General features: G+C 35.9%; 1 protein-coding gene across 1 annotated transcript; it reads right to left on the bottom strand.

The window, feature by feature from the left end:
- Positions 1-1,330: 1,330 nt before the first annotated feature.
- Positions 1,331-6,410, bottom strand: LOC125842491 (exosome complex exonuclease RRP46 homolog). Its single transcript, XM_049521792.1, has 8 exons — positions 6,212-6,410; positions 6,023-6,136; positions 5,747-5,847; positions 4,172-4,192; positions 3,263-3,335; positions 3,084-3,151; positions 2,839-2,971; positions 1,331-1,854 (listed from the first exon to the last, which is right to left on the bottom strand). Exons 1-8 carry the CDS (start codon positions 6,315-6,317, stop codon positions 1,754-1,756), a joined length of 717 nt encoding a protein of 238 aa, XP_049377749.1. The 5' UTR covers positions 6,318-6,410; the 3' UTR covers positions 1,331-1,753.
- Positions 6,411-14,107: the final 7,697 nt, after the last annotated feature.

The following is a 14,107-nucleotide window of genomic DNA, read 5'->3' as shown; positions in this document are numbered from 1 at the left end:
ATCAAAAAGTTGGAACCAAATCAACTATAGAAATATCTACTTAAAAATTATAATTGCATAAGGGTAGTTTAGTAATTTAATTTTTGTTCAAAAGTTTCCACTTATTGGAAAAAAGTTTGTCATGGGTGAATAATGAATTGACAGGTTCCTTATAAGCTTTTAATAATGTATCAAGTATCAACCTTCAAATCCCAAACTCAAAGGCTCAAACAAGCTTTCACAGCCATGGACAATGCAAATCTCTTGTTCAGTGGACTGGACAACATCTAAGCAATAAATGTATTGATTTTGTAACATAATTGTTGGAATGAACTAGTAAAGCTTCTATAATCAAGAAATCACGCTACTTTGAAAATGGGTGATCTTTAATTTTTTATTTTTGACTTTCGCTTCTCTCGTGAACTAACATTCAAGGTCAAGAGTGTTGTAATTGAACAAAACTTGTTAAACTTGAAGTTTTGTGAATAGAGCCAAAAGTCAAAACACTTATTTCCAAGGTATATCACCCTCTCTAGACCACTCCTTTTTTCAGAATATCCCAATTGTCATGGCAGTTAGGGATAGCAATGGGACGGGCGGATGCCGAGTAGAGCAGGTTTAAGGCTATGCGATGCGGGGTGAGCTTAAGATTGTGCTGGGCGAGTGGGATGCAGGGCGAGTTGTAGTAGGTTTTTTTAAAACTAATGCAGGTTCGGATAGGTTGTAGATATATGTGATTTTATGTGGGTTCAAACTTAATTTTAACCTTTTACATATCACAAGAGTAATAGAGCATTATTAATTAAAATAATTTCTTTAAAGCTACTAAAATATTCAAGATAGTAAGTGAAAATTGTTCGATAAAAAATAATACAATTTCTTACATGTTTTCCAATTGACTTTTAAAAATATTTTTTAAGTCACTATCCTATTAAATTAATACAACATAATGAAAATGAATTTTATTTTTAGTATCAAACTTAACTAGGAAAAGAAAATATTAAATAATTTATGCAAGGCAGGTCTATGCAGGGCAAGCCGAATTTGAAAATGAAAAAAGTTGTTATGCAAGGCAGAGCGGGGCAAGTTTGAAAATCAAAAAAGTTGTTATGCAAGGCAGAGCGGGGCAAATTAAAAATTTTATGGGTTAAGCTCAACCCACCCCGCCTCGATGGCAGCCCAAATTGATTCAGGTTTGTTCCAAACCTATTTTTGCACCCCTGCTCGGAAACATGACTGAGCCACAGCTATAGAAAGACACATTAGTTTTTAAATTTTTTGCCCATAAGTAAATTTAAAATAATTTAGAAAGATTGAAATAAGGGAGGTACATAAAATATAGTAAATCAAATTTGAGGGAAGGTCTCTGGAATTATACCTTAAAACACTTTTCTCTTAAAAAGCATCAAAGTCTAACCAGCTTCTGTGACAAGAGTATTAAATGAAGCTGTAATGCAAACTCACACTCAGAATCCATTTTTTACTGATGTCATTGGCATCAAGAAAAGACATTAGTTTGCTACCTAGATTTTCCTCAGGTGTGTCTCCTGCAAATTGAAAGGGGAATATGCTACACTGACATTCCATGGAGAACCACACCTCAACTATTTGATTAGTAGCCAAAGCCATCGAGATGATATCAAAATGTACAACAATCATGACACCTCCACGTTCAATTTATGCCAAGCAAAGATCCAACACGAACAAGTCAACGGACTAGGAAAGTCGTGAGATCTCACTTTTACTGATCCGGGTCAATTTAACCCAACTTGGATTAGTCACTTTGGACTTGTGATTGCAAGTTTCTCCTGAAAAAATCAGACAACTTGGAAGTGGCAGCACGTCCTCTCTCCAAACAGCGTATGTAGTCATCAACTGAATACAGGAAACATCTCAAGTCATAACAGTTGATCTAAGAACTCTTACGGAACAAAAGCCAACATGAATTCCACTAAAGTGGTCGACAACTTTTCCTGTCAGTTTATCAAAAATGATATTTAATAGCTTAAAGAGAAAATAGCTACCAACTGTAGGCCAAAGGTTAAAAAGATCCCACTTTCTCATTCTTAATCTAACTATCTTCTTACGTTAAAAAAATCAAAAAGTAGTGAGGCTCTAAAATGCATATATAACATTGAATGTGATTGGTTTTAACTCTTATCCAGATATCATTCAATATGAAAATGGAGGGTCTGATGGCAGGGAGGGCAACAAATACAAGAGGGGGTTAAGGGGAAGCAACATACATCTACTAAATTCAAATTTAGCAGTAGATCTTATGTTGTTTTTCAGTTCCATAAGCAGATTTAAACAAACTTTACAGAATTAATTCCACATATTTGACTCTGCAATCAAACTACAACACAATTTTTTGAGAAGTAAACTACAACTACAGACTGCAAATGTTGTAACTACTTAATTCACAAAATTAAGCGCAATTGTGAATCATCATGCTGAAGGTATTGCTCCATATGCACTACATGTGTTACAGTGACCAACTAAAATGCATCTCTTGTAAAGAGATTAATCGTAAAGATACCAGACAAATAGCTATCCACTAGCAACAAGAGGAATCAACAAACTGTTGACTAACCTCTCAGAACCACAAGCTCCAACCAGAAACCAGAATTTCATAACCAGGCAGAATAACAAAGAACTTTGAGGTAATGAAGCTCCCACCATACATAATAAAAGTATAGTGCTATCTCAAAAGCATAGACTGCTGATTTTGGGGAATACAAAACCAGTAGTTCCATACCGGTACAACTTTGATGATACAACAATCTTAGCAGTAAAAAGAACTTCTACAGATAATCATAAATGACATTAGGAATGTAAGTGCATAGATTCGTATCTTACCCGACATGACACCGTGCGTAGAAGATGTTATAAGCCCGTGTTCCATGGGTTCACCTCTCACTTTCAATGCTTCTTCAGGAAGCACAGATAATGTCGAGTTCGGGAAAACTAGATATACAAACGCCTTCATTCTCTGTTATCATAACGTAAGCAAATTATTAAACAGTATAGTTTCATGATATGAGCTAGTTAAGAATGCTAAAAAAAGCTTACAAATTACATAAAAGACTAAATGGAAAAAAAACCTGTTCTTCTAGCTTGCTAGGGTCCAGTAGAATATGTCCACTCTCTGTTAGACAACAACATATTGCAACTACAGAAAACAATAAGCCTCCATCATTTCATCTTTCCTCATATTGATATATTAAAGTAAATTATCAAATAATGATGCTTTATCGCAAAATTGCAGATGGAAGATTAATACCAGCTAAGTGCTTCAAAGGAATTCCAGCATCCACAAGGGCAGCACATAATGCATTTATGGCACATGGAAGAAGCTTAGGAAAAATGCAGTCAAGGAAGTTTCTTGACTAACGAGCAAATCAAGGTTGAAGAACGATCTAACATCACTGATTTGCAGAATTCTAACATCACGTGATAGACGAGATAGAGGTGGTTCCCTTTAAAAAAGACAGGTCATTTTGCTGAGTTTCTTCAAAACGGTTTTATCCTGGTCACATAATATTGTCCTAATTGGATATTAGTTCCTGAAAATTCAACATTCTAGATATTACAAAAGTCAAAATGTGACCATAAAAAGAGTTATGTCTTCTGGCAGATAGGTACACTACCCTTACGATCACCTTACAGAGTATCATCAAACTATGTTAAGTTGTCCCACATTTATTGTGGAATGTGCATTTGGTCTCTTTATATGGTCTTGAGCTATTATCACCTCATGAGATAGCTTTTGAGGTTGAGCTAGTCTCAACGTCCATTTCTTTAACGTGGTATCGAAGTCAAACTCATCCTAGTTCTAGGTTAACCAAATGTTGGGCCCCAATAAAATGATGTACACGCTCCCATTGGCAGGACTGGGCGTGTGGAAGGAATGATCCCTTAAAACATTTGACTCTTAAAAAGCATCAAATTTAACCAGTTTCTGGGACAGAGTATTAAATGAAGCTGTAATGCAAACTAATACTCAATCCATTTTGTAAGTAATCATCTGGGATAAAAAAATTGGTATGCTCATTCACGTAGTAATTTGATGGTTTGATCGTTTATTCAAATTGATGAGAGCTCTCTTCCCATTATCCCTGAGCACTCTCAGATATCAGGGTGTAAATCGTCTAAATTGTAGCAACAGCAAGAGTTCAATAACAAAGGATACAGCTCCATCATCGTTGACAACCTGCATCAGAACTTAACTACTTAAGTTTGATCGGAGCTATCATTATGATTAAACAAATATAATATACAATTAGCAATTAGCAAAAAAAAACTAACAAAATCATAATGCATAGAAGCATGAGCTTTCTGATATCATGAGTTTCAGATAGACACATGGCCAACCAACAAAGATGTCAGAACCTAGTTCAATCAACACAACTGTCTTATATGGGTATAAATGTAATGTTCATCAATGGCTACACTGCACTCCAAAATCTTAGTTTACTGATGGGAATACTTTTTAGCCCCAACAAAAGTGGCTAGAACGTGCGCTTCAGCTTTCATGCTTAATTGAGTAAATGACGAAACAAAGTGAAAAGACAGAAATAAACAAGAAATAAAATTCATAACATCCATGAGGCCCAATTTTCTTTAATCCCTCAAAAGGTGAAACAGAGGAACATTTAAAAGCTCTACTCCAGACTTGGGCTATAAGTGACTGCAACAAAATCATTATTCATTGCCAGTCTAGGTGATTTTGTCTTCATCATTAAGTACCATATCCTCTTTACATGCATTATATGATGCTCTTTGAATCACAGATTACAGCCTACTATGCTTTGAGTTAATGGTATGATGTTGGTCCCTTGTAAAGAAGGGATATCATATGCCCGTTTCTCAACATTTTGTCCTACTGCTTCTCTCTTCATATTTTCCTATTACTGTTCTTCTCTTTAGATAGTTGCAACTGCTACAATGAACATCTTTCTACTTTGCATTCCGGTCTGCTCTGAAATATCTAATTCACTACAGGTACTTTCATCATCTTCTCAAGCTTGTTACAGTTAGTAAAGAAGACCATCAACATGGAATGTTGCTCCTCTAGCTCTTATGTGAGTAGTTTGGAAGGAGAGAAATAGAAGGGTAGAACAAGATTTTTTTTATTGGAGGAATATCATGACATCTCTAGTTTCCTTTTGCCGCACCTTTGAGTTTCTGGTTTGTATATAGGTAACTTTTGTCAAGAACCATGTCTTATTATAGGGTCTCTACTTTTTGGTATATTGCTTGTAGACAGGGATTTCCCCAATAATAAAGAAACAATTTACCTAATAAAAAAAATGTCCAAAATTTCACTACTTCCCTAGTAAGTTTATTGCCTTCCGACTTCCTTCAAGAACTAGTCTTCTAAACATGTAAGAGCTGTAAGTTGTGCGTGTTAATTACTTCCCTTCAAGAACAAACTCAAGTTCTCCATCCAGACTACAGCTATAGTACAAAGCTAACAACTTGTCCACCAACGGAATGAAGACCTAAACCCCATATAAGCTCTCCTCAATTCCTAGCTAGTTGGAGTTGGCTACATGAATACTCACTATTCATCTTGCTCCATTTGAACCACTTTTATTCCAGTGTTTAATAGTTTAGGCTGTCTTACACTTGAAGTTCTTTACAATTCTACTGACATACAAATCTCTAAGAGATAAAATAGTTTGAATTGCAGCAGGTAAGGTCAACAAATGCCTGGCTATTGAATGAAGTTACTCTTTTACTTATTATTTATAGACTGTCTCACCTGAATGATAATTGACGTGGTGGTATTTGGATGAACATTCAAAACACAAATGCTTTGCACAGTCTTCTTCAAAATCATCTCATACTCCTTCTCCGCTTTACCTAAACACAAAGTAGATTTTGAATTACAAAAGGAGAAACTTCTATTGTGATCATGTCCCATTCACACATATAATGCGCCAACACCAAACAATTTGCTGAATGAAAATATCAAACAATGCAATTCGTATATTCATCAATTAGTAACAAAAAGTGTATTACAAGGCCCGTCACTAACCAATCTGCCCGGTTTTTGGCTTCCAAATGACTTCAAAACATGCCTTTTCTGGATTCTCGTTCTTGTTTGTTCCAGCCTTTGGTCCATAAACAGCAGCAAGAACTTTTGTCTCCCCTGTACAAGTATAAAAGTCTCCAACTTTAAATGAAAACGACTAAAATGAATAACCGAAATTTATCATTTAAATACCTTGAGACCAACTTGCAGAGCCATGAGCGCGATTAAGAACATTACGAGTGCAACTCAATGGTCTCAATTGATTCGCTGTTCGCCCATCTTTTCTATCAATGTCCATAGCTCCACAACTTCAACAATTTTATGAAGAGAAGGGGTTTAGACTAGGGTTTAGGAAGTAAAGGGTGAAGAAAGAGTAAAGTGGAAATAACAGAAAATAATCCTTTTGTTTTCGTTTATTTAACTAAAAAATTTTGTCCAATGTTAAACTATTATTAGAGTAAAAATATCTATATGCCCATATTTTAAATGAAATTTCCCAAATCAAACAAAAATGTACTGAATTTCCCCTAAAATAACTCACTCCCTAGACTCACTATATTAAATAAATCATATAAAAATTAACCTCAATTATAAACATCTCAATTCATTAAATTTGTTCTTGATAGTTGCTACCTTTTTATTTTTGTTTCTTCAATTAGTTTCTTTGTTCAGTTTCATCAAGCATCAAGTTTCACGTTTTCTTAGTAAATCTTTATTTGTTTGCCGTTAAAAATTATCTCCAATGTTTGTCTTTGTATTTTAATTTTCTTTTGTGGAATATCTATTATACTAGACACAAGTGTTCGTGCTAGCATAAACCCAATATCTATTATTTTTTTGTCTCAAGAGTCAAATAAATTTTAATATGATTTTATATTTTAATTTGTTAATTATTGTAATTTTTATGTAATTTTAAATAATATATGTTACTTCTCTTGTCCCAATATATGTAGTACAAATAGAATTTCAAGAATCAATATGTTGTTAATAATTGAGATTGACAATACTTTTTACGTAGTTTCCAAATTAAATATGTCATGACCCTGACTATCGTGATTGGTACCTACACTGACTCTCCGGTGGGAGAACCACTACTACAACCCAAACCAAGCAACTAATCTAAAAATTAAGGCATTTTAAAGATACGAACAAGTTAACTACTAAGGAAAGAAATAGGGAGTTCCCATAAACTCCAACAAAGTCTAACAACGAACTAAACAATGCGGAAGAAATAACCTAGAACCTGAAAGTCAATGTACCAAAACATCTAAAGTTCAACAAGTCTAAACAAGAAGGGATGCAATCCCAATCTAATGAACTAATCAACTAACTAGAACATAGTCTAAGTCCGGAAATGGTGGACATAGACGAAAGAGAACCCATGGCAGCGGGGAAGAATTGGCTCACCCTTGAATTTGAACGATCATTGAACTCCTAAGCGAGGTCTATCAGTAGCCACTTGAAGATGTCATGTACTCAACAAAAATAAGAGCAAATGCAGTATCAGTACACAACCACAGTGTACTGGTAGGATCACGCGGCTATCCCACTAAGTGCAACATAAATAAGTCAAACAACAATATAATCACATGCATATATCGAACATATACAATATCATCAACATTTACGAACAACGAACAACTTCACATGTCTCAAAATACACATTTATGACAAGCATTGGTCCTCTCAAGGAACCCAAACCCAAACAGTTAGCATATCGGAACGTGGTACCCGATCCAATGATTATGTCGGAACGTGACAATCGATCCCATAATTATGCCGGAACATGACAATCGATCCAAGTTAGTTATGCCGGAACGTGGCAACCGATCTATTCAACACACCACAATCAAAATCACAAGTATATCCTCAAGATCATACATTTAAGTCATGATTTCATGGTAATCATCATTCATCTATCTCATTTACAACAAGTGTGATCAATAATGAACATTCGCATACATGCAAGTATCATAATGAAGCAAGAACAAACATACGTCACACAATCATAGAATCACAACCATCACCTACCTCGAAACAAGCTTGAAACCCTAAGAAACTTGATCCTTTTCTTTTCGGATTCGTTCCATTTGTTCTTGGTCTACAAACAATCAATATAATACGGGAATCAATAAACAATCATTAATTACCCGGATTGCTAACAATTCTATGAACCCTAGATCATACCCATGATCCCAATTATCCAAAATAGGGCTTTTTCCACCATGGTTTCCAATTCAAAACCCTCCTCCATCGATAATTACCCATTCTATTACGTTCTACGGATCGAAAAATGGATTCGGGGAGTGAAAAACTTACCTTTAGCCTCAAAAATGGTGGAAAACTATTAGGAGTTGCCTGGGGTTCGTTTTTTAGCTCTAAAAGTCAAAAAGTGCAGAATGTGGTCGTTTAGGGATTTATTTATGATTTTAAGTTACGTCGAACCAGCCACAGCGGCCCTCACCCCGTTGTAGCGGCCCCGCCATAGCGACCAAAAGCTCCGCCAGAGCGGCTTGCACGAACCAATGAGCTATTTAAAGAATTTCAAAATCCTCATTCACAACACACCTCTAACCAACGACACTCAGAAAATACCATTCACGCTAAGATCGATTTCGGGAGTTCTACTCGCCCGAATTTAATTCCGTAAAGTCGTACAAATTTTTTAACGAGTTATCTAACCACTCATGTAACCAGAATTACAAATAAATCACCCGATTATTACCAGATTTCTCTACACCTTAAAGACTCCGATTTCATCCAAATCTGGACAAGGTTGGGAAAATCCAAATAACGAAAAAGTTTTTCGGTCCCAAATTCCCCCGTTGGCATTTCTATAACGACGGAAATAGGTCGTTATAATATATACCAATTTACCCATCACTCGTCCCCGAGTGACAAAACTTAGGAAAATAGGCTATGGAAAGAATGAAGTAGTACCTGAATCGACGAATAATTGGGGATACTTGTCTCGCATGTCCCTCTCGATTACCCAAGCAGCTTCCTCAACTGGACGATGCTTCCATTGAACTTTCACGGACTTAATTTCCTTGGTCATCAACTTACGCACATCGTGACCAAGAATTGCAACAGGTTCCTCCTCATATTGGAGGTCTTTGTCTAACACAATTGAGTCTCATTTAATGATATAATCCCCGTCACTATGATATCTCTTCAACATGGACACATGAAATACCGGATGAACACCCGATAAATTAGGAGGTAAAGTCAACCTATACGCTACCGGTCCTACACATTCAAGAACCTCAAAGGGACCAATGTATCGCAGACTTAGTTTACCCTTCTTGCCAAATCTCATCACCCCTTTCATGGGTGATACCTTAAGAAGAACATTTTTGCCCGTTTGAAACGTCATGTCTCTTACCTTATGATCTGCATACTTCTTCTGTCTACTCTAGGCTGCTAAAAGTTTATCTTGAATACTCCTCACCTTCTCTTGAGCATCTTTTACTAAATCAACCTCCAATACCTTCACATCTCCAGCCTCAAACCATCATATGGGTGATCTACATCCCCTTTCATATAATGCCTCAAATGGTGCCATATCAATACTGGAGTGATAACTATTATTATAGGAGAACTCACACAAAGGTATGAATTTATCCCAATGCCCTCCAAAGTCAAGCACACATTCCCTCAACATGTCTTCTAACGCTTGAATATTCCTCTCTGACTGCCTGTTTGTCTGTGGATGGAAGGTTGTACTAAAAGTGAGTTGTGTGCCCAATTCATCATGTAATTTCCTCCAAAACTTGGATGTGAATTGGGTACCACGATCCGAGATGATAGAGAGGGGCACCCCATGCAACCTCACAATCTCTTTCACATAAACTTTAGCCGATTGTTCAGCATTATAATCTATTCTTACCGGAATAAAATGGGCCGACTTGGTCAATCTATCAACCACTACCCAAATAGAATCAAACTTCCCTAAAGTCTTGGGAAGACCAACCACAAAATCCATAGCTATTTTTTCCCACTTTCATTCTAGAATTGACATTCTTTGAAGCAAACATGCAGGCCTTTGATATTCATACTTCACTTGTTGACAATTTTGACACTTCGCCACAAACTCCGCTATATCCTTCTTCATGCTCGGCCACCAATAAATTCGCTTTAAATCTCGGTACATCTTGGTCACACCCGGATGGATAGAATATCGCAAACCATGAGACTCTACCAACAGTTTCTCAATCAAGTCATCTACTCTAGGGACACATATTCTCCCTTTAAAATTAAGTACACCATCCGCATCAAGAGTGGTCTCTTGTGCCTTACTAGTGACAGTCTTCTTTCTAAGCTACTCCAAATTTTCATCTTCAAATTGTTTGGTCGTGTTCTCATCAATGAATGTGGCCCTCACTTCAATGCTAACTAACACCCACCTCTTTCTGAGATACCTAACTGTATGAACTACTTAGACTTTAAGGTCTAAATTTCCTTAGCCAAAGGTCGCTTGGATGCACTCAAGTAAGCTAAACTACCCATATTCATTGCCTTTCGACTCAAAGCGTCTGCCACTACATTAGCCTTATTCGGATGGTATTGAATGGTGACATCATAATCTTTAAGTAACTCCATCCACCTTCGCTGTCTCAAATTCAGATCTTTTTGAGTGAACACATGCTGAAAATTGCAATGATCATTAAACACTTCACACTTAACACCATAGAGGTAATGTCACCAGATCTTAAGAGTAAACACTACCACTGCCAACTCCAAATCATGTGTTGGATAATTCCTCTCATGCACTTTTAACTGACGTGAGGCATAAGCTATAACATTCTTATCCTACATTAACACCGCACCCAAACCAGAATGTGAAGCATCACAATAAACAATAAAATCTTTACCTTTAATCGGTATTGCTAGAATAGACGCGGTGATCAAAAGAGTCTTAAACCTTTGGAAGCTCTTCTCACATTTTTCAGTCCAGTCAAATGGTGTCTCTTTTTTGGTCAAATTAGTCAAGTGAGTGGCAATAGAAGCAAAGTTCTTCATAAATCGATGATAATAGCTAGCGAGCCCCACAAAACTCCTAACTTTAGTCATAGAACTTGGTCGAACACAATTCTTAACCGCCTCAATCTTTCGAGGATCTACCATTACCCCTTCTTTTGAAACTACATGTCCCAAAAATGCTACAGAAGTCAACCAAAATTCACACTTAGAAAATTTCGCATATAACTTTTGCTTCCCAAGAACACCCAAAACAATACGAAGATGATTAGTATGCTCCTTCTCACTTTTCGAATATACCAAAATATCATCAATAAAGACTATGACTAAAGAATCAAGAAATGGCTTGAACACCTCATTCATTAAAACTCATAAAAGTTGCAGGCGCATTGGTCAAACCAAAAGACATAACCAAAAACTCATAGTGCCCATAGCGAGTTCTAAACGTTGTCTTGGGTACATCCTCAGGCCTAATTTTCAATTGATGGTAGCCATACCTTAGATCAATCTTGGAGAAAACTGATGCACCTTGCAATTGGTCAAAAAGATCATCTATTCGAGGCAAATGATACTTGTTTTGAATGGTAACCCTATTCAATTGTTGGTAATCTATACACATTCTCATACTACCATCCTTTTTCTTAACAAACAAAACTGGAGTACCCATGGGGAAGCACTAGGACGAATAAATCCCTTGTCAAGAAGCTCTTGGATTTGAGCCTTAAGCTCTCTTAATTCCGCCGGAGCCATGTGATATGGAGGGATGGAAATGGGACGAGTACCAGACTCTAAATCAATGCAAAAATCTATATCTCTATTCGGAGGCATACCATGCAAGTCATTAGGAAACACTTTTCTAAATTCTGACACCACAGGAATAGACCCAATGGATGGAGCCTCAATCTTAACATCCCTAATATGAGCCAAATAAGTCAAACACCCCTGCCCTACCAATTTTCTTGCCTGAATGGAGGATATGATCTTAGCTTTGCTTAGGCTTGTATATCCCTTCCCACTCTAATTTTTTCCTTCTCAGAATTTTTAGAGTTACAGACTTAGTATTACAATTAAGCACAACATAATAGGGGGACAACCAAGTCATGCCTAAGATTATATCAAAATCAGTCATATCCAACATCACCAAATCAGCCCAAGTCTGAAAACCCATAAACAAAATAGGACAAGCACGATAGACATGGGTAACTATGACTGACTCTCCAACTGGGGTAGAAACATGGATAGGGGCATCACGTATATCACAAATCATATCAAACTTTGAGGCAAATCGCACAGATACATAAGAAAAAGTAGAACCCGGATCAAACAATACATTAGCCATCCGGTCACAGACAAGAATAGTACCTGTGATCACTTCGTCAGACGTCTCTGCCTCATTCTTTCTAAAAAATGCATAACACTGAGCCATATCATCTTGACGAGTCACTTCCCTGCCTGGTTGCGCCTTACCCCTGCCTGCATTACCATTTCCTCTACCTCTACGGCCTCGCTGATTATCCACCTTGTGGACGTCCTCTACCATTATTACCATTCCCCGTGGGTACCACTTGTTTTACTCAAAAAATATAAATAAAAGAAAAATGACTAAGTTTTTGAAAAATCGATTAAACTTATGATTAAAGAGAAATCAATTTTCCAAAAGAGACAGAGTCGCCACTTAATTTTTCAGTAACAAACCAAGAAAAAATATAAGGTTTTTCAAAAGACTCAAACAGATAAAATCAATTGAAAAAGGGTTCGAGTTCAATGTACATTCCGAGAAGGTGTTAGACCCTCGGAATGTCCGCTAACTTGCATTTGACCGGCGATTTGACTAAAGGACTTTGACTAATTTTTGAAATTTTAACTAAGTAAAAGAACTCATAACGACTTTGATTAATTTTTTGAAATTTTAACTAAGTAAAAGAACTCATAACGACTTTGACTAATTTTTTAAAATTTAACTAAGTAAAAGAACTCATAACGACTTTGACTAATTTTTGAAATTTTAACTAAGTAAAAGAACTCATATATTTTAACTTATTATATTTATTACTATTATTAATATTTTTATCATTTATTATTTTATTTTTATTTTTTTCAGCATTGTCATTTTAATTATTTAAGAGGAAATGAACTAATGGGAAATTTTTCTAAAGGGAAATAATTTAAGTGACAAGACTAATGAAAAAAAAAAGAGCTAGAAATATAAATATTTTTATTTTGAATACTATAAAATTGAAATGTCTAACCATGGGTATTTAATTAAATTAGACCATAATTAAATAAATGGTTAGTCAACATAATAAACAAATAAAGAGCAAAGGAGCTAGACATCAAATTTGGGCTTTTGGCCCATTTTCATGCCATCTAGGCCTGTTGAAAATGGCTTAACGCTTTTGGTCCTATTTGCCTTTAGAAAATCTGTGTATACATTTTATGTATATCGCCATATACGAGCCATATCCAACCCGTTTAAGGCTTTCCGAAGCCTGTATTTTATTTTCACTTTATATTTCGGCCCTTCTCAATCTGTATTTTCTGCATTTTGAACATGTATACCGTATTTTCCAACTGTATACCAGTGTATACAGTGGGTATATCAGCTCTTTTTTAGCTTTGCAGAACCTGCAAATTTAATTTCCAGCCCTTATACTGCATGTAACCTATCCACCGATTTTTGCTGACCCGATACTGAGGTTGACTCGAGTAAAAAGAGCAAATTTGGGCCTTTACGTCCCAAATCGGAATGCAAGGGGAACAGAGAAGTCTATGAGGACTCAAGGCGGATTCACATGTATCACAAAAGAAAAGAGGAAAAGAAGTTAATATACGAACTGCTTAAAAAAAAAAAAGGAAAGAGTGTCAACATATTGAAAATATACCCACCGCTTTAAGAAAGGATAATATGGGAATTTGACAAAAAGAAATTTTACATCTAATCACACCATTCAAATAGTTAAACAACTGAAGATGTAGAAAACAATAGATGCATATCACTTATTTTTAAAGACAGTAACTGAGTTGACAATTTTCCCAATGAAAATAATGTCTTTTTTCACAAAAAAAAAACAAAACAAAAAATGAGCTACTACTATAGAAAAACCTTAA

The sequence above is a fragment of the Solanum stenotomum genome, chromosome 10, assembly GCF_019186545.1.
Source record: "Solanum stenotomum isolate F172 chromosome 10, ASM1918654v1, whole genome shotgun sequence".
Lineage (NCBI taxonomy): Eukaryota > Viridiplantae > Streptophyta > Magnoliopsida > Solanales > Solanaceae > Solanum > Solanum stenotomum.
Note: the sequence above shows the minus strand (reverse complement) of the source record. Positions and strands in the feature narration are given on the sequence as shown.

Coding starts and splice junctions, on each gene's coding strand:
- LOC125842491 (XM_049521792.1), bottom strand. CDS start 6,317: ATGGACATTGATAGAAAAGATGGGCGAACAGCGAATCAATTGAGACCA. Junction 5,848..6,022: donor GCCAAAAACCGGGCAGATTG/GTTAGTGACGGG, acceptor CTTTGTGTTTAG/GTAAAGCGGAGAAGGAGTAT. Junction 3,336..4,171: donor TTGTCAACGATGATGGAGCT/GTATCCTTTGTT, acceptor ATTTTTCCTAAG/CTTCTTCCATGTGCCATAAA.